At 40.0% G+C, this 24,105-nt stretch overlaps 2 protein-coding genes across 2 annotated transcripts; one reads left to right on the forward strand and one right to left on the reverse strand.

The window, feature by feature from the left end:
- Window positions 1–5,862: 5,862 nt before the first annotated feature.
- LOC146645107 (scavenger receptor cysteine-rich type 1 protein M130-like) lies at window positions 5,863–22,646 on the reverse strand. Its single transcript, XM_085394814.1, has 19 exons — window positions 22,584–22,646; window positions 20,843–21,163; window positions 20,499–20,597; window positions 20,136–20,357; window positions 19,791–19,982; window positions 19,533–19,687; window positions 18,569–18,716; window positions 18,013–18,321; window positions 16,889–17,194; window positions 16,328–16,624; window positions 15,648–15,956; window positions 14,754–15,050; window positions 14,191–14,463; window positions 13,564–13,724; window positions 13,044–13,152; window positions 12,713–12,871; window positions 12,202–12,297; window positions 6,344–6,496; window positions 5,863–6,201 (listed from the first exon to the last, which is right to left on the reverse strand). Exons 1-19 carry the CDS (start codon window positions 22,639–22,641, stop codon window positions 6,017–6,019), a joined length of 3,849 nt encoding a protein of 1,282 aa, XP_085250940.1. The 5' UTR covers window positions 22,642–22,646; the 3' UTR covers window positions 5,863–6,016.
- On the forward strand, window positions 8,323–11,397 carry LOC146645108 (uncharacterized). The gene is made up of 2 exons (XM_085394813.1): window positions 8,323–8,824; window positions 10,986–11,397. The coding sequence occupies exons 1-2, from the start codon at window positions 8,435–8,437 to the stop codon at window positions 11,358–11,360; spliced, it is 765 nt and encodes a 254-aa protein (XP_085250939.1). The 5' UTR covers window positions 8,323–8,434; the 3' UTR covers window positions 11,361–11,397.
- Window positions 22,647–24,105: the final 1,459 nt, after the last annotated feature.

Genomic DNA, 24,105 nt, shown 5'->3' on the forward strand with positions numbered 1-24,105 from the left:
TTGTCCTCCTGTTTCCCCTCCCTCTCCCCTCCAGAGAGGAGTTAAACAGTTTGATGGCGTGTGGGACAAAGGAGTTTTTAAGTCTGGGGCGCTGGAGCCTATCCCAGCTGTCATAGGGCGAGAGGCAGGGTACACCCTGGACAGGTCGCCAGTCTGTCGCAGGGCCAACACACAGGGACAAACAACCATTCGCACTCTCATTCACACCTAGTGGCAATTTGGATTATCCAATTAACCTATCCCCACAAGCTGCATGTCTTTGGACGGTGGGAGGAAGCCGGAGTACCCGGAGGGAACCCACACAAACACGGGGAGAACATGCAAACTCCACACAGAAAGACCCCGGCCTGATGGTGGAATTGAACTCAGGACCTTCTTGCTGTGCGGCAACAGTGCTAACCACCGTACCACTGTGCTGCCCGTGCTGTTTTACTGCATAATACTGCTAATTGGTGATGCTTAGTTACCTTAATTTCAGTATTGAGAACAGGTACATTTGTCCACTTTAATTTTAACCAGCCAAGAGAGTGATTTGCCTTAAATACATATTGCTGTAAGATGCACTGTAGATGTATTAAAGCTTTCAATCCCTAATGAAGTACATGTAAAGAGATGGAACATTGAAGTGTGAATGCATTTATTTTTCTGCTTATGACTTAAAAGATGAACATATGCAACGTGTAAGATCACTGAGACTGAAAGCGAGTGATACACATGGATATTGTTACTGTTAATGAAACTTGAATAACAGATGCAGTTTGGAAGGTAAACCGAGTGCACTGTGCCTTTATTGTTCCTGAATTTCACTTGTATTTACATTAATTTCATCTTTGTTATAGTGACACCACTCCTGGGGCCTGTAACAAATACACCAAATATAATACTATCATATATATAATACAAAGCTTAACGTGTATGAATGCAGGAATAAACCCTTTCCAAGCTAGCATGAATGTAAAAAGTGTTTGCATAAAGTTAGTGGAATATTAACATGGTGATTAAATGACTAAAATATCTTAGAATAGCTTGTCCCATTTCACACACATTTACATGAGGCCTGATGATAGTTTTCCCACAAAATAACAGTTTATATGCTTTATTTTACTGCTGACATCAGAACAAACAAATCAGAAAAATTATAAAATGCTAAATATGTACTTATCCAGAGATGGTAATGCTAAATTAATGGAGTTCTAAATCAGCTAAATATAATCAGCAGGTAGCTAAAACCATCATTTACATGACTCTGACATGAGTTAAGAACTTCGTCTCAGCTCATGTTCTCTGTTCGTGGTGTGCCCCGACGCTGGTTCCAACACCCCACAACACTGATAAAGATAAGTGGAAGAGGATGGATGTATGTGAAAGAAAACCACATGGCTGCTGTGGAGATGTTGTGTTGCATTTTTGTTGTATATCAAGGTTCAAGGTTCAAGGTTCTTTATTTGTCACATGCATAGTTATACAAGTATAACACACAGTGAAATGTAGCCTGACACGCTCCTCGACATGTGTGCAAAAATTGGGGGGGGGGGGGGGGGGGTGTAGAGGAAGAACATTATATATATATATACACATATAGTATATACACTGGGTGAATGTGCAGTAGTAGCAGCAAGCAGGTGAATTCTGTACATTAATATGAATAGACATCTGACTATTTTACAGGATAGACAATATAAACATATTTAAAATTAAAGGAATTGAAATGTACATTGTGCCTTGGTTTAGAGTGTCTCTCCACAGCGCCTGTATAGAAAATCCTGAGGATCTTTGGAGAGACCCTGAACTTCCTCAGTTGTCGTAGGTGATACAGGCGCTGCCTAGCCTTTTTGGTCTGGACCTGAATGTGGGCAGCCCATGTCAGGTCTGAGGAGATGTGGACACCAAGATACTTGAAGGACTGCACCCTCTCCACTGGAGCTCCATTGATGATAATGGGCTTGTAGTCTCTGTGCTGACCCCTTCTGAAGTCCACCACCAGCTCCTTGGTCTTGCTGACGTTCAGCTGGAGGTGGTTGTCCTGGCACCACGATGCCAGATTCTTCACTTCATCCATGTAGGCCGCTTCATCGTTGTTGGAGATGGCACCCAACACCACTGTGTCGTCAGCAAACTTCACAATGGTGTTGGAGCCATGGGTGGCCACACAGTCTGAAGTGTAGAGGGAGTAGAGCAGTGGCGAGAGGACACATCCCTGAGGTGCTCCTGTGTTGATGGTGATGCTGTTGGAGAAGCACCTGCCCACCCTCACCACCTGAGTTCTGCCAGTGAGGAAGTCCAACACCCATGCACACAGACGGCTGTTAAGTCCCAGATCCCTCAGCTTTGTGAACAGTCTGCAGGGCACTATTGTGTTAAACGCTGAACTGTAATCAACAAACAGCATTCGCACATAGTTACCCTGTTTCTTGTCCACGTGGCTGAGAGTGGTGTGTAGGACGTGGGCGATGGCATCCTCTGTGGATCTGTTGGATCTTGTCTGAGGTTCGCTTTGTTAAAGTCTCCTGCTACAATGAGGGCTGCGCCCGGGTCCTTGTTTTGAAGCGAGCTCAGCACATCATGTAATTCGGACAAAGCCATACCTGTGTCCGCTTGGGGTGGGATGTAGACCGCCGTGGCGATGACTGAGGTGAACTCACGGGGCAGATAGAAAGGGCGGCACTTAATGCTCAGGAACTCCAGATGTGACGAGCAGCCGCTGGAGAGAGTAGAAATGCTCCTGGCATCACACCACTTTCTGTTTATCATGAAACACACTCCCCCACCTTTGGTTTTGTTCGACTCTGCCGTTCTGTCTGCGCGGAGCACAAAGAATGAATCCGACGGAGTAACGGCCTGGTGGGGGGTCAGCCATGTCTCCGTGAAGCACAGAATGTTGCAGTCCCTCATGTCACGTTGGAAGGTGACCCTTGCTCTTAGGTCATCGAGCTTGTTCTCCATGGATTGTACATTGGCCAGTAGGATACTGGGCAGTGGTGCGCGATGCGCCTGCTGTCTCAGTCTGTTCCTAATACCAGCGCGTTTTCCCCGGCGCTTCTTTGTTCTGTCCCTCGGATGAGAGGCCCGTCCTTTGTTGTTCTCCGCGCCGCGTAGAATCTCTGGCGGCCAGGAAGGGTCAGGTTTAAAAGTGTCCAAGATTAGATGTGCAACCTTGGCACCGATAAATAAGTAAAAAACAAGAAAAGTGGATAGTCGGAGCGGAGCGGTCAGGAAGGCGTCTGGACGTGGCCGCGCCATCTTGGTTATATAGCAGTGATTCCCATAGTGTACCCAGGTGGGCCACAATAGTAACAGAATTTCTGGTTGAAATTACTCACAAGCGTGTACAAAGTGAATTAAATAGGACAATATTACTGATTACCCTGACCTAAATTTACTACTCTTGAATTGAAGTTTCCCAGTGGCAGTTTACAGCCAACGGTCTTTATTGTTGATCTTTTTGAATACAACTTTCAAAATAAATAAGATTGGGTTAAATTTTGCTGGGCCCCAGAGATATCAAAAGCACAAACATGCTTTAAGTGGAAGAACAAAGACCTGTGTTAAAAACAGTGCAGTAAGTTGCAGTATTGTATCAACTACTTTACTTAATTGAAAGTGAAAAAATGCAGGCTTCTATCATATATTTTATGCAAAGGTATCTACACCTTGTGCCATCCTAACATAATAATGAAGAGTTCGTCCTGCACTAAACTACCGTGTTGGAATAACACAAAGCTAGTATATATTTATTTTACAGGATGTTTTCGCAATATAAAATACATTTAATGTATTTATTAATTTATCAAAACAAATCATATATGGATCCAATATATGAAAAAAATGATGATGATACATGTAAGCTTCACATTTGCACTTTATCAAGTGTTGCTTACCTTTGAAACTTACATCTCTATCCTTCCTTCTTACATCGTTCTCCATCCCTGTATAAAATTAGCTCTAATCCTGCTCCAACTGGAAAATACAGCAGCAAGACATTTAGCTAGCAGAAACACTGTGTGTGAAACTACACACAAAAATGTGTGTGTACTGATGTTTGTTGAGCTAATAGAAACATGTTACACTCTCCATCCTCACTCCTTTCCCGTAACACTAGATGCTGAATTACTGTGACTACAGCTTACAGGCATGTGCACTCACTCTGGCTCACTTTAACCCCGAGTGTAACACTATAAATTATTCCACTGATACCACCTAAAGTAATGAGCCTGAGTTGAAAGTACAGATATCTGTGTAAAAATGTAGGGAGTAAAAGTTAAAGGTTGTCAGACAAATAAATAATCAAGCAAAGTATAGATGCCTGAAAATTCTACTCAAGTACAGTAACAGTAACATGTATTGTTTTTTTGTTTGTTTGTTGTTTTTGTACCTACCACAAACTGACAGGTCGTCACATAGTCATCACATGTGAATTTTCCCAAGACAATAATAAAGACACCGCAAGGATTTATTACATATCAGCTAAAAGTCATAAACAGGACAGAAACTAATGGAAGTTATAAACAGTTATAAACAATGTAAGCGGTTTGACAACTATTGGAATAGATGATCAGTGCAGATAGCTATAGTAACTGCTAAAATTTAAATGGCTGTTATAGTTTTAAGAATTCAGCTGAAAATGATTAATTATAATAGAGAACATTAAAGTGCATGATCATGAAAATGTATTCAAATTCTTTTGAACCCAAACATTAGTGAAAGAGTCAACAACCTGAAAGAATTGCATGTAATATTTTCAGGTTCAGAGCTTCGGGTGACTCTACAAGCGACGTCTTATTGATAAAATGGCTTATTGTGCTGTGTATCAAACTATAAATAGCATACATAACATACAGTTTGATACTCAACATCTAAGCCATTTCCAAAATCCCCGAGTGTCTGAGGCATCACTAGATGTGCATAAAGGATCAAACCTAAAAATGTTGTTCATTGTCAGTAAAGCAATGTTATTCATCCCTATGAACAGAATGTAATCTCAACTGGGAGTAGGGTAGAGCTTGGGAGTTAGCAGCTAATCGTAGTGCTGGCCAGTTAGTTCTGTTAGCAAAGTACATCCGTAATTCACAGTGACTCGAAATCACATGTTAATGTTGACTAGTGCTGAAACAAAATGTACCAGCGAAGCTAAACACGATGAAAGATCACACACGTGTCACTCAGATATGTTCCTGTGAAGTTGAGCATCTTTAACATGAGGACTAAAGGACCAGTTTCAAAATACCAACAGCACTGGTATTTCAGGTTGGACCATTAACTGATGTGTTAATTGAAACAAAATCACTCAGAAAGACAAAAGATGGCAACCAAAACTTATTGAATTCTTTATGTTTTAAAGAGTATACTATATTTAGAACAGTAGCTTAATATTATGAGGCATACACTTGTTTGTTTCTACAGAGTTTGATGAAAATATCGATATTACACTCACATTTATAGCTGAATATAAATGTAACAAGACAGTTAGCTTAGCTAAGCCTGAAAACAAGAAGCAGGAAGAGGAGGCTAGCTCCCCGCCTTTAAGAAACTGTAAGCTAAGCAAACCTTTTTAATATCTATCTATCTATCTATCTATCTATCTATCTATCTATCTATCTATTAGCTAGCTCATGTGTTGCATCAACGTCACGCATTTAAACAAAGAAAACTGAATGAAAAATGTAATACCACACAGTACAGACATGTTTGATAAAAGCTTTACATTCAACTACTATTAAACACAATATCATGGAATGATTTATTGATAACACTAGTATCTGTCTTTTTTGTTACATTTTAAGTTTTTTGCTATACAGGATCAAGGGATGGATTTAAATTCTTTTAAAATTAAGTTCTTGCATTAAATGTCGTTTTCTTCAAGGAATTTCAGTAAATGTATGTTGCATGAATATATTTTAATTATTTTTGACCTCTTATTTTTAATTAGAGAAAAAGAACAGTTAATTTTGTCGTGTTTGTCATGAGCCACTTTGTGAGACTTTTTTTTTTTTAAGTAGTTTCTAAAGCTGCATTTGGCTCACTTGTCTTGATCTGGCTCTAGGTAGTCCTCATCCCTCTTCACCAATCCTGGGGCTGCTGTGTTTAAGTCATGTGGTGTTTCAGGGCTGTCGTGGATCTCTGCTGTAGTCTGTGCAGTTTCAGGGATTGTATCAATGTCATCATAACTCTCCTGTGGATCTTCCACTTCGTAGGTTACCCCGTCTGTCACAAAGAAAAATGTTTGGCACAGTTAAACACTGATTAGATTGATGCCATTTTCAAATTTGAAATGTATTGGTACTGAAAAGTGAAAACACTGTGTTCAAACTGGTTCAGAACTTTCTAGTGTTTTCATTATGGACACCTTCATGAACGTTGATGTCTTGGGCAGCAGGAGTAGTAGTGGCCGGAAAGGTCAGGGGTCGAGCCTCATCTGCTTCATCAATATCATCATAAGGTAAAGAGGAAACACTCCGCCCATCATTTTCTGAGACAAATTCAGTCTCAGATCTGAATCCTGAATGAAAAAAAGCTAATATTGTATTAAAAAATAAACTTTCACATCCCAGATCTGTACCAATATAAAGTCCATATATATATATATATATATATATATATATATATATATATATATATATATATATATTAGGGGTGCAACGATATTCGTATCGATATTGAACCGTTCGATACAGTGCTTTCGGTTCGGTACGCATATGTATCGAACAATACAGCATTTGTAATTAATTTTATCAATTTTCCTTCTGACGATGCTGTCTGTGTTGAGCACTCAGTGAATCTGCATTCGACTACTCCGCCTAGGCTCGACAGTGCAGCCTAGGCGGAGTAGTCGAATGCAGATTCACTGAGCGCTCAACACAGACAGCATAGTCAGAAGGAAGAGCGCAGGGCAAGCTAGCGAGACAGAAGTTAAGCTCTCCTTGTAACAGGCAAATTGAACCTCATTCAGATCTGGCGTTTGGAATTATTTTGGTTTTCATGTGACGTATGACCCTGAAGGTAAGCGAGTCATGGACTAAAGTAAAACAGTATGTTGGATGTGCCATGCAATGCTCAATTACATTGGTGTGAACTAGTGTGTTAGCGCAGTTAGCTCGTTAACGTGTTGGCCGTCTAGCCCCATGCACGGAGCGATCGGCGGTAGCTCGTTAACGGAGATTTGCCGTGTTGTGGTGTTAAGGTCATTTCAACGAGATTAACCTGAAAGCACTAGTGGGAACACAACGAATATGACTGTACATTTACGCCGACATCATCCTAGTGCAAAGACAAAAACAACAAGCATGCTACTAACTTTAGCCGAGTCATTTAGACAGCTGTTAGCACATGATTCTCCTTATGCTGCTGAGAATATAGCCCAGAAGAAGCGGATAGTATAGCTTTTATTTTGGAAAGAGCCATTTCTCTGTAATAAACTCTCTTTTCCAAAGATGAGTGATTCCTCAATCAGATACAGGGCTCGCAATATCGCTAGCCCGACGTCCCGGAGCTAGCGATTTTTTCAGTCGGGCTACCAAAATCTATCTCTTCCCTGCCCGTCGGGCTATTGTAGGAAAAATATATGTCAATGCTTTTGCATTCTTTCAGAAATGTAGCTGGGTAATTATGTCATTGGCATCGGTGAGCCACTGTCAATATGTGACATATTGAAGTCGCGTTTGAATTTGCGCTTGTTTTTTTGCTTTCACTTTGCAATCGTGCGAACTGTGTATAGAGAGCGACAGCACTGATCTGTGAGTGATGATAATTTGTGCACCAATTCCTCTGACATCGTCTTATTAATCGTTAGCTTACTATGCAAACATGACAAGTGAAATCTCCCGCAGCAAGCTTAAACATGTGAGAGGTTGATCGCGCAGAGAATCGCTGAGCTTATGTGAGTGCATGTGTAAAAGCATTTCAGTTCTGCTGAGCCAAATAAGACAGGTCAGGGTGAAGAAGTGACAGCCAAAGAAAAGCTTACCACAAAACGTTGAAGTTATGACAAATCAGACTATAAGGCAAAAAGAAAGTGCAGCTTTATGGTTTCATGGACAAAAGAATTTCTGTGGCTGCAATATGATGAGCTAAATAACCAGGGCTGCACATAAGTGGTCCGCAGGTGCGCATTCGCTGTCAAAATAAAAAACACGCACAAGGGTTAGGGTTAAATTTAAAAACTGTACTTTTGAGTTAAAATATATATTTATAATTTTAATAAATGACAAATAAAAAATGCATGAACATTTTTTTTGTATCGAAAAAATATCGAACCGTGACACCAAAGTATCGAACCGAACCGAACCGTGAATTTTGTGTATCGTTGCACCCCTAATATATATATATAGCAGCTGGATAGCGTAGTGGTTAGACTACACGCCTTTGGAACAGAGGATCGCAAGTTCGATTCCTGCCTGGGGCGTCTGTATCCAGTAAGGGTCCTAAGGCTAGACCCCCTATGCTAAGCAAGCCTACCGCAGACATGAGCGAGACAGATAAATATGAAGGCATGCCAGCTCGGACGTCGCCCGGATCAACAAGGTCCGCGTCAGGTGTTGAGGAACCAGGGCACCCTGACGAAAAGTGGGCTACTGGAACAAGAAGGCATCGGTGGGCAAGGGACGAAAACAGGGCGTTGTTGGAATGCTACTACGCAAGTAACCCCGGCGGAAGGGGCTACATGAATAGGATGAGGGACCTATGGATTCTTCGATACCCAACATCCACAATGACGGCGAAACAACTAGTAGCTCAGTGTTCCAACATTCGAAAGAAGGGACTGCTCTCACAGCTAGAGATTGACGAGGTACAACACAAATGCTACGGCAAGGAGGAGTCAGGACGCCAGGTCAGGGGGGGAGATATCATCACCCCCACCCGAGATTGGGTACATAGCCCCAAGTGCGATAGGAGAAGGATCGTTGAGTGCGAGAGGAACTGACCTGAAAAATAGGATCATGGCCAAGCTTGAAACCTGGATCCCCCGTAGCCGGTTACCAAGATTACGTGAAGTACCCTCAGAAGATCTGCTAGATGATGTTAATGCAGCACTACGGGCAATACCTACAACCATGATTACCGACACTAACAAGCTGATCTACAATAGATCTGCTAGAGGGCAAGATCAAAGTAGCACGGAGGGAGGTTAGCCAACTAACGGAGTTGCAGAAAGGTGCGACATATACGGTGCCTAAGAAATACAGCAAGCTGTCCATACCTGAGGCCTTGGAAACTGCCAAGCAAAGACTCACAGCCTTGGCCAGCCGCTTGAGGAGGTACAACAGAGAGATAGAAGGCAGGAGAATAAACCAGCTGTTCTCCACAGAACCAGCAAAGGTGTACTCTCAGTGGCAAGGGAACAATAAGAGAACAGCACCACCAAGGCTGGAGACGGAGCAATACTGGAAGAGCATATGGGAGAAGGATGCAACCCATAACGGCAATGCTCAGTGGCTAGAGGATTTGAGGGCAGACCACAGCGACCTCCCTGAACAGGGAAGCTCCTGTCAGGCATCATATCGGCTAAGATGAACAGGCACATGGGTCAATACATGAGTGGGGCACAGAAAGGGATTGGCAAGAATACCAGAGGCGCAAAACACCAGCTACTGGTAGACAGAACAGTCAGCCGAGACTGCAAGACCAGACTGACCAACCTGTGCACTGCCTGGATTGATTACAAGAAGGCCTATGACTCAATGCCCCACAGCTGGATACTGGAATGCCTAGAATTGTACAAGATCAATGGGACCCTAAGAGCCTTCATCAGGAACTCAATGGGGATGTGGCGTACAACACTAGAGGCCAACTCCAAGCCCATAGCACAAGTCACCATCAAGTGCGGGATCTACCAAGGAGATGCTCTGTCCCCACTGCTGTTCTGCATAGGCCTGAACCCCCTCAGTGAGATCATTAACAAGACTGGCTACGGATACCGACTACGGAACGGAGCAGTTGTCAGCCACCTCCTGTACATGGATGACATCAAGCTGTATGCCAAGAGTGAACGAGACATCGATTCACTGATCCACACTACCAGGCTATACAGCAATGACATTGGAATGTCGTTCGGACTGGAGAAGTGTAGTCGGATGGTAACAAAGAGAGGGAAGGTAGTCAGAACTGAGGGGATTGAACTACCAGAAGGCAACATTGCAGACATAGAGGACAGTTACAAGTACCTGGGGATCCCGCAGGCAAATGGGGACCATGAAGAGGCCGCTAGAAAGGCTGCAACCACCAAGTACCTGCAGAGGGTCAGGCAAGTCCTGAGGAGTCAGCTGAATGGTAAGAACAAGATCCGGGCCATCAACACGTACGCCCTGCCCGTGATCAGGTACCCTGCTGGGGTAATAGGCTGGCCAAAGGAGGCGATAGAAGCCACTGACATAAAGACAAGAAAGCTCCTTACCATGCATGGAGGGTTTCACCCCAAGTCCAGCACCCTGAGGCTGTACGCTAAGCGGAAGGAAGGGGGCCGGGGACTGGTGAGTGTCAGCACCACAGTCCAGGATGAGACAACGAACATCCAAGAATACATTGGGAAGATGGCCCCAACTGACCGAGTGCTCAGTGAATACCTCAAGAAAGAGGAGGGAGACGAGGAACCATCATGGAAGGAAAGGCCCCTGCATGGTATGTACCACCGGCAGATAGAGGAGGTGGCTGATATCCAGAAATCCTACCAGTGGCTGGACAAAGCTGGACTGAAAGACAGCACAGAGGCACTAATCATGGCAGCACAAGAACAAGCTCTGAGTACAAGATCCATAGAGGCTGGGGTCTATCACACCAGGCAAGACCCCAGGTGCAGGCTGTGTAAAGATGCTCCAGAGACAATCCAGCACATAACAGCAGGGTGCAAGATGCTAGCAGGCAAGGCATACATGGAACGCCATAACCAAGTGGCCGGCATAGTGTACAGGAACATCTGTGCCGAGTATAACCTGGAAGTCCCGAGGTCAAAATGGGAGATGCCCCCAAGGGTGGTGGAGAATGACTGAGCTAAGATCCTGTGGGACTTCCAGATACAGACGGACAAAATGGTGGTGGCTAACCAACCGGACATAGTGGTGGTAGACAAACAGAAGAAGACGGCCGTAGTGATCGATGTAGCGGTTCCGAATGACAGCAATATCAGGAAGAAGGAACACGAGAAGCTGGAGAAATACCAAGGGCTCAGAGAAGAGCTCGAGAGGATGTGGAGGGTGAAGGTGACGGTGGTCCCCGTGGTAATCGGAGCACTAGGTGCGGTGACTCCCAAGCTAGGCGAGTGGCTCCAGCAGATCCCGGGAATAACATCGGAGATCTCTGTCCAGAAGAGCGCAGTCCTGGGAACAGCTAAGATACTGCGCAGGACCCTCAAGCTCCCAGGCCTCTGGTAGAGGACCCGAGCTTGAAGGATAAACCGCCCGCAGGGGCGTGCTGGGTGTTTTTATATATATATATATATATATACACTGATTTTTACCTTTTTATCTTCTTTTTCATATTTAAATATGTATTACATAAAATATGTATTTATTTTATTGTTATTTATATTTATTTCTTTGTATGCTTAATGTATGGTTTTTAACTGCTATCTCTGTTTTATTATTGGAAAGCACTTTGGTCAACTTTGTTGTTTTTAAAGTGCTATATAACTAAAGTTGGATTGGATTGGATAATGTGTATATAACTGGTTCCACTCTGATACAATCTGACACAGAAGCTAAAGCTAGTGGCAAGAGAAAAGGTGGGGGTCTGGATTTATATGTGAACAAAAGATGGTGTAATCCTGTCAAAGAGAAGATGCGTTGTCCTGATATTACTTTTTTGAAAGATAATTTTACTTTTTATACCTGTTTTATGTCTATCTTTTTGAAATTTAGGTGAAATTTAAATTTGTGCACCTTCAACTCGACAGCAGGAAGGATGACGTTGAAGAGGATAAAAAACATATACATGTTTTTATATAAAACATATAAAAACAGGTAACAATTTATATGGGCAGAGCCACTGACGTTCTTGATATAGTACAGTTATTTAAAAATAAGTTATGAAGACAGAAAACTGTAGTACTAACATGCAGTAGTTAGTGTAGGTGGTGCAGCTTCTCATATTATCGTGTCCAAATTAAAATAACGATAGTAGTGGTGTAGAGTATATCAAAGGCCATTAAGCTATGGACTTTAAACACTGTTTAGAAAGAAAAACAGATAAGATAACACTGAATGAATGACTCACTGCCACGACTGAAGTCTTCCATCTCATTGTCTTTGTCCATGACGTCCTCATAATCTCCACTTTCAAACTCCATGTCTTTCCCTGGCAGCATTCTTGCTGAAAGGTTACAGTGTTATAAATTTACTCATACAGCAACAGCTGTCTCACCAATGCACTGTGCTAATGTACCAGTGAAGTAACTGTACAAGGAGCACAGGAGCATGAAAAACACACCACAAGCACAGGCGTTCTTAATTTTCCCTGTTCTGTATTTACATTTGGTCGAGTTTGGTGGAGCTGATGTGCTCCTTGTTCAATCAGCAGCAGTGACGGCATTATTTGAGTCAGAATTCAGTCAGTATGCTGAAAGACTGCCCTCTAAAAGTTTCCAACACCCTTTTCCTTTAAGCATGAAAGCTCTGGATTGATCTCATGTTCAGTCAGGATTTTTATGCCTTTTAAGGTAATTCATTAGAGCAAAAACAAACAAATAAAAAAACATGTGTGTAAGTCATGTAATAAATATACTCACCTAAAGCTCTGGACTCCCTGACTCTCCTGACATACATTCGTATAAATGAAGAAATCAAGATCACTACAACAAGAAGAAATATCACACCCACGATAATAGGTCCTGTGGGTATAGGCGGACGTGGTGGGGTTGGTGGTGCGGTAGTCAGTGTTTCATAGTCTGAAATCACACACAGCCAGTTTATTATGTTTTTTTCCGGATTCAGTTACAGTGAGTTTGAATTCCACTGTATCACGTTGATCAAAGTAAGTCAGCTCAGATTTACAGAATACAAAAAGTGTCTTTCTGTCAAAAACAACTAATTGATTGATGGATTCATGGTTTCTCTTACCGGGACAATATATTTTAACTTGATTAGTGCTTTCACAGGAACTTCTTTTGACAGAGCGCCTGACATCCATGGTAACATCAGTGAACTCCAGTGTTGTTTCTAAGTTGACCTTGAATCAAATTTAAACTTTTTCACATTTAGAGATACAGCCAAAATAAAAAACACTGAAATTTTCTCTGGCAGTAAAAAACAGGCCGGACTGAAGCAACACACAGCAAAAGAAGTCACTAGAAGTCCAGACCAAAAGTATTGGGACATTCAATTTCTTTTATATTTCTGCAAACTTTGTGTCAGCAAAGTGTCCAGAAAGTTTCAAACATTTGGTCAATTTGTGTTTATTCAGATACAAGTCTCATGCATTTCTTTCCATTTTATAAACCTAAATATTTAAAATGTGAGATTCCAGTCTTCATTATTAGATTAAGCTGAGACACAGAGCCAGGAAACTGTCCATGATTTTGGTTTGTAGAATATGAGACAAATCAGTGACCGATTCAAGATGTAAAATGTAAAGATTTACCTGTTTGATTTCCGTAGAGGTGCTAGGGGTCTCTTTATCAATCTCTTCACAGAGCTTTAAGTTTTGGGAATGATTAAATGGACATACTCTTTCCCACTTATCTCGATAATTGACTTCAAGGACACCTCCATGTTTTTCAGTCGTGCGGAACTTTACACTTTCTGTAAAAGCAAAGAAACTGTGTTTAAAGAAGGAAACAAGCTCATCCACTTCTGTCTGGCAAATATGATGTTAGAGATGGTCACCTTAGCTTTAGCAAAATCACTAGGAGCAAAGCAAGCACCTGTCATCACTCTGCATTTATTAAAGTTGGAGTGTAAAACATGTGTTCCACATATTTATTTTTAGAAATTTTCAACAAATAACTCAGATTTCTGGACAGAACCTGCCAGACTATAAGTGTCATGGTTTGCAATGCAAATTATTTGTAGCTTCACTATCTTATAATGAGCTTGACAATGTCATTTTTATTTTAAAGAAATAATCTTCTGTTTTATAAAATAAATACCTAAAAATTATCCCAAGATAATGAATTAAAATACTACCAGAATTAAGAGAGGACATACATGTATGTACTGTATATAGGGATGAGTTTATGGAAAGAGAGGTGTATGGACTCACACTTACCACTACAAGTAATGAACACCACATTTTTGTCACACTTTCCTTTAGTCCTCCTGCACTGGCCAATGATGGAATGGTACTTTTCACAGCTGACATGGTAAATGTTACCTGAACCCTTTGATGAAGCTTTGGATTCAATAAAGACAGCATTGCCACAAAGCTTTTCTTGGCAAACTTTGTGTGCATAGAATAGATCCCAGTTACTAGCACACACTGGAACGCCATCTATCCTCACTTCCCCACGGCAGCCCTGTGAAAGGCTGACATTGGGCTCCTCTGGGAAGGAAAGCAATAAATACTGCAGTCAAGTATTGATAAAGACATAAAGCACTGAGGTAGAAATGATCAGTTAATCTTCTCTGCACTGCAAAGTCAAAATATGAAGCACAAGTCCATAATCAAATAGTTCATTTAACACTTTTAGCTTTGGTTTGTTACTTTATCCAGTGTATCTGGAATAATTCTCCTTCACACTCCGAGTGTCTTGTTTCACTCTTCAGTGTTTCCAGTGCAAATGTAAAAAGTCTGTGATCATTTAAGATCAGTCCTGCTGATATAAATCTTACTTTTGCATTCAATAAAGACGGGCTCCTTCCTTGAGGGTGTGGTTTTATTTTCACATTCCCAAATGCTTCCTGGATTTTCACCACAGCTGAAGCTTTTGTTCCAAAAAGAATCTATTTCAATTGTTTGGGGGTGGATTTCATTTGTTGATTGGTATCCACCACAGTCCATATTCTGGCAAAGCTTTTCCTTCTCAGTTTCATTGAAGTTTTCTCTGGAAACAGCACTGAGTCCCTGTCTCCAGTGAACCAACACTGTTCCACTACAGGCCTTTTTGTCAGGTACCATCGTCCTCCATTCTGAGACAGACAAGAGAAATAAAAAGTTCACAAAACATGATGTAACCAACAGGATCTGAATGATATAAATAACACACTCTGCACACAGAAATGACATTATGATCCTGCATCAACTTAAAGTTTTACACTTTTGAAGTTTAGCTACCCTTCTGACTGCTGTGTAAATAAAATGATTTTATAGAGTGATAACAAAGAGATGACAACTGATGACAGCGATATTTCTATAACCATCAGACTGCACAGGCCAGCTGTTTCCAGCTGATTCCAGACATTAAGTGAGTCAGACTGTGTGGCAGAGCCGTACTGGTGACATGGACAACAAGCAGAAAAGAAAAGAGTAAAACTGAGTAGAACAAATATCATTAATGGAGGTGAGGATGTTAATATTCTACCCTTTATTTCACTAAAAGTAACCTTTGAAGGCGAGCATGTCAAAGTTTGAACGCAGCATTATTTTTATCTCAACATTTTTCTGAAATACAAACTAGTCTCAGTTTGTTTCAATTTCAATTCAGTTTCAAAGCCTTTATTTTAAAATTAGGCTGAAGGAGCAAAGAATAATTCAGAAACTGCTGACACAAAGATCATTATACACACCAGAGCATCGGAGGCCACTGTGTTTGCAGGCAGCTGTAGAAGCAGTAATACTGCTGCATGCAGATAATGGACTGTTAGCATTTGCAATGCAGTTTAGGTTTGAAATGGCTAATTTCTCTGCTGGTGCAGGTCCAAAGTAGGGAAGAGTCTCGACAGCATCACCACATTTAAGCTCCTGACAGATGGTGTTTCCATTGTTAGTGTCTTTGAGAGCATCCTCGCACACAGGGATCCACTTCCCCTCATACTCCACCTCTACGTTTCCAAAGCATTTGTAACTGGGAATGCTAAATCTGGGCTTGACACTACCTGAAACAAATTAGTAATGTTGTCACTTTATTTTTAATTATCCATCATAGTCGTAGTGAAAAGATGAAAAGGTAACTTCAGAAAAATTCAAATTTGCTTCTTTAACACAAAAAGGATTTGAAGGAATATTTAAAAACAGATTCATGTTAAAGCAAAAATCAGTCTCTTTTTGTTTTTTAAATTCTGGTATCCTGTAACTTAGTGACAAAAATTCAACAATCCAATAAACTGCAACAATAAAACTGGCAATTTTTTCCAAAGGAGGCAAATTAGTTGAAAATGAAACATTCTGCCAAGGAAAGTCACAACATTTATTATATGTTTGCAATCTAAAAATAGTTTTTTTTTTTTTAAAAAAAACAATTAATTACCTGAGCAAACAACATAGGCTGGTTTTTGTTTACAGGACTTATCATTGTCCTGGTTTTTGACAAAGATGCTCTGTGTCAGGTCAGTAGTCTGATTTGTCGGGTGTAAACTCTTAAAGAGGATATCACCATCTTTGGGACTGTTGTGGGCTTTTATGGGTGTCCCACAGTTCAGCTTTTCACACAGCTTCACAGACTTGTCTTCTGTCCAGGTGTCTCCACACATATCTCCTTCTTTCTCTTCTACATGAATCCTGACTTTTCCCCAGCAGCTGTTCGTCAACCTCATCTCAATATTTCCTGTTGTGACATGAAAAAGTTAAATTTAAGAGGAAACTAGTATCAGCAGATATTTCACAACTTCTTAGACCAAGCTAGGTTTCAGAAAAAATAGAAAATAGTAGAAATTTGATTGAGAGAAAACAAGGAGGTGAATGTACATCTATGGACATTAAAAGGTAAAGTCTGTTATAAATAAATTGTCTCTTCTGTGACACAATAAATCAATTCCATAATGACCTTATTCTTAGTTTTATACTTTAACTCATTCATATTTCACATTACCTGAACATTTCACATAGGCAGTAGAATTATGGTGGTCAGGAGGCAGAGGTGTAGTTCGGCTACACTCAAAAAGAGACTTTTTTCTGGATGAGCAGCTAAAAGAGTTTTTCCAAACTTTATTAATCATATCAGCCCTAGAATTGAAAGAAAACCTGGAAGCGTTCCCACAATGCATCTGCTGACACACTGTGTCTGCAGACTCTTGGTTCCATGTCTCTTTAGACCCAGAGAGCCAGTAGATTTCTCTGCCATGCTCTATCCCCACGTGACCAGAACAGGTTCCACTTAAAAACACCACCTTGTGACCTGATGGACACAAAGAGAGAAACATGATATACAGTAAGTGGCTGTGCAGGTCGTCTACCTGTTGAAAGGTCAGTGGTTCACAAAGACATAGACACAAAAATAGGAAAGTGGTGCATAAATACATACTTGGTGAAAGAAGCTGAATGGAGATATACCACAGTCTGGGCTTATTCCAGCATAACTAAGTGGTTATTCGGGGTCACCTTATTGAACACTAATTATAATAATTATCAAGTAAAGATTTAACTGGAGGCCAATTTAATATTTATAAGATTAAAATATACTCAGTTTTATCTCTCTTTATAAGAAAAAAATGGGCATTGGCTTTAAGACTTTCCTTAAGAAGCATGTGACTTTCCAAAAAATAATTTTGTAAATTACATTTGAGTAAAAAGTCAAGGCAGCATGTTAAAGAAAAAATGGTAATATGGCATGATCAATGAAAGTTGTAGTGTCTTATTTCACTTTTCTGATCAAAACAGATTAACAAAAATCCGTTTCTTAGTTTGCAAGTATTAAACTGTAGGTATAGAAGGACTCTTGAGCCTGAATGAGGTCAAGAATAAGCTGAGGGGAAAAAACACATTTTCTTTTCTTCTGCCTCACATCGATGAACGAAAATGGCTTTTTCCTGGTTCTAAGCTTTTGTCGTATATTAGTAATAATTTAGTATTTCCCGTTTTGATCAAACTTCACCAATATAATCAGTGTTAAGCAATTAAAAAGCCAAAGATACAAACATTCTTCCTTTAAGAAAGGAAACCGTTTTTCCGGCTGATGTCACTGAAGGGCAGAGAAATAAAAAAAATAACACTCACCCTCACAGGTGATTCCAGCTGCTTCCGTTTCCCGATCCGAAAATTGGTTGTTTGAGTTTTCTGTTAAACACTCAGATATCTTTGATATCTTCTTATTTTTCGGACACGTTATTGACAGGAAGCTACCAGAACCCTGACTGAACTTTTCAGTTTTGCCTTTTTCCCCACATTGCAGTTGTTTGCAGACAGCTGCTAATTGAGCGTCTGTCCATTCTTTTGCAGGAACTTTCTTCCACTGGCCCTCATGCTTTATCTCCAATCTCCCAGCACATCTTCCAGGACCATCTGCCAGGTTCACCTCCACACTGTCTGTACCACGACAATAAGAGATTTATCAGCCACGAAACACAAAAAGAATAAATACATTAAATTAAACTCTTACTGAACACATTTTGGGAAAAATATAATCAGAATTTAACAATGTCACAATTTCACTGAATGAAGTAACTCATTTTCTCTCTCGACATAGAATTTATTGCAGGATTTAAAATCCCATTATAAAAGTAGACAAAGGCCATCAGCAGCCACTCTGTACATTTCCACTGCTGTATCTCACCTGAACACACCACATAAGGTTGGTTTGAACACTGGATGTTCTTGCCATGCTGAGAATGACAGTGCCACAGTGAGGACTCGCTGCCTTTGCAGCTCACACGGTCCATTATCCCTCTTGAATTTTGACGTTCGACTTTAGTATAAATCAGCTAGAACAGAGCATTTATGAGTTTGCTTTATTTCATTGACAGACAGAAAACACTGACTGATTTAAAGACAACGAGTCACTGCATATTGTTAGCCTGGGGAAAAAAGAGTGGTGAATAAATATAAATCACAGACAGTGGAATAACTTAAATTATCAAACAGTACAGATAAAACTAACATCCACTTGTTTGGTTGGATTGATTAGGAGCTCAAACTGTTGAACTTACTTTAAACATTTTTAATTTTAATTCATTAATTTTAATCAAGGGTTTCCAACTCCAGGCCTCGGGGGCCGATGTCCTGCAGTTTTTAGGTGTGTCAGTAATCCAACACAGCTGATTCAAATGGCCAAATTACCACCTCAACATGTCTTGAAGTTCTCCAGAGGCCTGGTAATGAACTAATCATTTGATTCAGGTGTGTAGACTCAAGGTGAGATCTAAAACCGGCCTGGAGTCGGGGACCCCTGCTTTAATTATTTTGAGGTTCAAACAATGCCATGTTGATCAAATCAAGTGATTATTAAAATTCACAAAATAAACATTTGTTGCAACCCTGTAAAAAAGCATCAATCCAACTATACTGAGGAGAAAAAGCTACATGGTGATCACTAATATTCTTGTGCCATCAAAGAAATATATAATATTGTTATCATCTCCAGCAGCTTTTACTTCATGTGCATTCAGTATTAATGGTGCACGTTAGTACACTAATTACAATAAAGTCCATAGCACTGCTGTATGGACAGTTTCTGATACACTCAGTATCCATGTATCAGAACACCAGGTAACTTATGTTGACTAAACTTGAACACTCACTTCCCCACATCCAAGCTCCTTGCAGACCAATTCAGCTTCAGTTTTAGTCCAGGTGGAGGCACACACAGGATTAACTGAACCTTTCACTTCAATATTAACTGTACCATAGCACTTGCTGTCTTTACCAGAGTCCTTCAGAACTACTTTAACTTTATCTGAGAGAGAGAGAGAGAGAGAGAGAGAGAGAGAGAGCAGTTTCACAGTGTGAAGTGTTTGCTTGGAAGTTGTTTGTGTTGGAATATAGATGTGTTGAATTACCTGTGCATGTCACATTAAGGTTTTTGTTTGTGCTGTTGTTTGGGCTGAGAGAGTTACCGCAGTGCATTTGCTGGCACACATCAAAATCAAAGTTGTCCTGTTGAACAGGTACCCAGTTGTTATTTTCTTCTTTTTCCAGCTGCCCAGAACACACATTTGACTGGTTTCCTTTGAGCTGCAGTCTCGTATAACCTGTTCATAAAAACACTTTCACCATATGTGTGTGTGTGTGTGTGTGTGTGTGTGTGTGTGTGTGTGTGTGTGTGTGTGTGTGTGTGTGGGCACGCACAAGTGTGGGGTACTCTAGCTGTTTGTTTCTGGTTTACATGTGTGTGTGTGTGTTACCTTCACATATGACAGAAACAGGTTTGCATGATGCTGAATTGTCCTGTTCGCCATTCACACACTGCCACAGATGATCTGGATCTGCATTTTTAAAGGCTGAACAATCGATCTTCATCTTTGATGAGTCCCTGAAATTATCACTAACCATACTCTCTGAGGGAGGAAATTCTCTGAGTCCACCACACCCGAGATTTTTACACAGAAGCCTGGCTTCTTTTTCACCTTTTTAAGAGAGGAATTAAAACAGTCCAAAACATTTCGAAAAGCAATAAAATATTATTATAGCATCAAATTGAGAGAGAAATGTTGACAATATTTGAACAGCTCTGCCACATAGAAGATTAGCAAAAAGAAAATACATACCAATGCTGTTGTTACAAAAGTAACCCGGAGGTTTGCCATCAATGGAGTACTTGACAGCTCCAGCACATTTGTGTCTATCCAGGCTCAATGTGATATTACCTTGAGGAACGCACTCAATTACCAGCCAAATATAAATACAGATAAAAAACAACAAACACCACAATCGATCCTATCAAGTAATTTCCAATACAGTTCATTTTCTTAATTTTCTTAACAACTTTTAGCGAAGAGTTTAAGCTTTTAAAGTTGCAGTTTTTGTCAGTACTTTCAATACCCCCCCACCCCCACCCCACCTCCCCCCCACCCCCAGAAAAAAAAGAGAAAGAAAGATCTAACAAACTTACTTGAACACTTAAGTTTTTTCACTGTGAGCTTTGAGTAATAGCTGGACTTCCAACCAGGATGTTTACATTTCCACAGAGCGCTCTCGTGTCCTTCACACTTCAGTTCATTGAGCCAGATCGGTCTGTCTTCAGAAGGCTTAACAGTATCTATTACTGAGTTCTCCACAGGTTTCCCACAGTGAGTGCTCTTACAAACCACTTTTTCAGTGTTCTTGTCCCAGTGTGTATCCCCAACATAACCCCATATGTTGTTATGGTAGACTTCAAGGTAGCCTTCACATGGGTAGCCTCCTTTGTTTTTTAGAATCAGTTTGTCCTCAGCTAGGAACATACAAGGTTTATACAGCAAATTATTATTATTGTTATGATTTTTTCATGGCTGACTTACTTTTGGGAACTGCAAAGTAAATATTTAAAGTTGTAAGTTTAAAATGTCTTTTGTTTATTTGTTTTTTATCTGAATATCGGTAAAAACACTTTTTTTTACAAATCTTTTTAATCCCTTCATGTCTTTCTTTAGGATAATATCATCATTCCTCAGCAGATTTATACAAAAACAACAATGAAAAACCACAGTGGTTTATATTTTTTTAACATATGGGGTGTCTATTGTAAATGGCATAGATTAAGAGGAAGGGTATTGTACACCCATGACAGGTTACCAGTCTGTCACAGGGCTAACACATGGAGACAGAACACCGCTGATGCTCACACTCACCATCATCATTAAGAATTACCAATTAAACTAAGCCCTTAGTACCCATGCAGATACGAGGAGAACAGACAAACTACACACAGGAAGGCCCCAGGCTGGATTTGAATCACTTTCGCACTGTGAAGTGACAGTACTAACCACTGGACCACTGTGATTTCCAGCGAGGGCTAAATTTGCTAATGGGCCAAAATAGCATGCGAGTACAATTCGGAGGCATGCTGATGGGTGTGGTTAGTTTTATTTTATTTATTTAATTTACAAATATTGCACTGTTTTAAACACAGGTGCAGTCAGTTCATTTCAGGACAAAATCAGCCTGTGTTCTTAATTTCAATATTGTCCTGACTATATTTTGCACCTGCATCTGCAGAATCCGTCACAAAAATCTCGGACTTCCCTCCTCTAACACGTGCCTCTTGTCACTGAGCTCTTTGTAAATACTGTACTTTTCTTGACTTTTTTTTTGACAGAAAAACCCAGTTTGCACTTGAAAAGTCTTGATTTAAAAAAAATCACAACAGAAATCTGGACATACACTTGAATTGAACTGTTACATTTCTTCCACACCTTGAAAAGGCTGCTATAAATAAAACAATTTTACATATAGTTTTTAAATAAAATGAGAGAAGGAGAGTCATAGGTGCCCTGTGTGATTGTGAGTGCGAATGGTTCTCTGTCTCTATATGTTTGCCCTGTGACAGACTGGTGGCAACCTGCACAGGGGGTACCCTGCCTCTCGCCCTAAAACAGCTGGGATAGGCTCCTGCGACCCTGACCCGAGAGAATGGGTGTATTTTAAAATATAAATAATATTTCAAAGGTATTTCAAGGATTTCTTCCTAAGTTGAATTTTACACAAAAGTACTGCATTGATTGTTTTGGGGGGTTTTTTGGTTCAAATTCAGGATCACATCTGGACTCAGTTCTAACGCATTCACACACACGGTCATATAGAGAAATTCAAATTAGTACCAACAATTAACAATATTACTACTGTTCAGAATGAAATAAACTGAATTAACTTGCCTTGTGAGATCACCAGCTCAATGTGAGCAAGGTGGAGAAGCAGGAGGAGGAACCACATCGTCACCACAGCTCATGACTTGAGAGTGAGACAGACAAATGATGCGCTCAGCTTTATATTGCCATGGCTTCGCCCACCAAAAATGGAAATGAGCAGCATACGCGCCAAAGCTAGACTCACAAATATTAACTTAGATTGAAAGACACACAACTAACTAACACACAAGTGTCCTTACTTCATATACAGCACCTTTTTATGCTTTTCTCTTCATTAAACTAAAATTCCCCTTGATGCTGTGACACTGGCACACAACATACTGTATTAGAATGTACAATTGATCAACTGTTGATAAATTATAAATGTTAAGTTTAATAACTGATGCACATGGCTGTTTTGATGTTTTTAATTTGCTATTATTATTTTCATTTGAGATATTTCAATAAACTGATCTAGAAATGATTTTTTTACTCAGCACTCTCTATGACATAATTTTGACGCCATTAAATAATATCTGCCTCAACAGAGTCATAATATTGCTTCATGCAAACAAACTTAACATAGTTTACCAAGTTCTTTAATACTGATAAATTCAGTTAATCCATAACCACAGAAAAAAAGATGTGATGTTAACAAACTCTAATGTTATAAATGCAATTAATTTTTCTTGTGTTGCTTATGATGAATACCTTTATGCAAATGAGCACAGACAGATTATCATGTTCTTTAATACTAATAAATTTACATCACAAAATCAAAATAAGGATAGGTAACAAACATAAACACAATTTTTTAATTTAAAAAAATCATCATGAACATTTTTTAGCAACATTGTAATAATAGTAACACCAAAAATATTCCACATAGTTTTCTACAACTAACAGATAAAATAAGTTTTTGTCTTTGATTGTTTTCAATGATTCAACAGCAGCATGCATTTGCTGTGTATGAATGAGTATTAGGGCCAGGAGTATTAAACCCTCTACAAATACCTTGTGTAGACGAGTCAGTAGAATTGGTTTTAGTTAGTTTATTACCTTTTCAGTACAGAAACACAGTGGGACGATAAGTATTAATCACACTGAAAAGATGGTGCGGAGAGCTGCATCTGGTCAGAAGGAAAAACACACAAACTTGGAATAGATAGCCAGATTTGTGCAAAATGAAATAGCTGTGAATAGAAAGATGCAAGAATATTGATGCAGTAAAGAGTTTGTATTTTGTATCCCAAGATGGCTGATCAACTTATCTACACAAAGAGTTTTTAGAGAGTGTAGCAGCCGTGCCAGTTTGTCTTGAAACGGCAACTGTAACCTCCACATTTGACTTTTTTATCAAAGTATCACTTCAACTTTAATCTCAAAATATCTACTTTAATCCTGAAATAAACACTATTTATTTCTTCTTAACATGGTCCTAATACTCTGTCATAGCTGTGCCTGTTTTCAAAGAGCTCTATAAATAAATATAGTATGGTAAATCAATTTTAAAGAGCAACATTTTGTTTGATTTAAAATTAGTTTTTTA

Source organism: Rhamphochromis longiceps, linkage group LG20 (genome assembly GCF_057381845.1).
Source record: "Rhamphochromis longiceps isolate RC_006_pf linkage group LG20, R_longiceps_female_GT1.1, whole genome shotgun sequence".
Lineage (NCBI taxonomy): Eukaryota > Metazoa > Chordata > Actinopteri > Cichliformes > Cichlidae > Rhamphochromis > Rhamphochromis longiceps.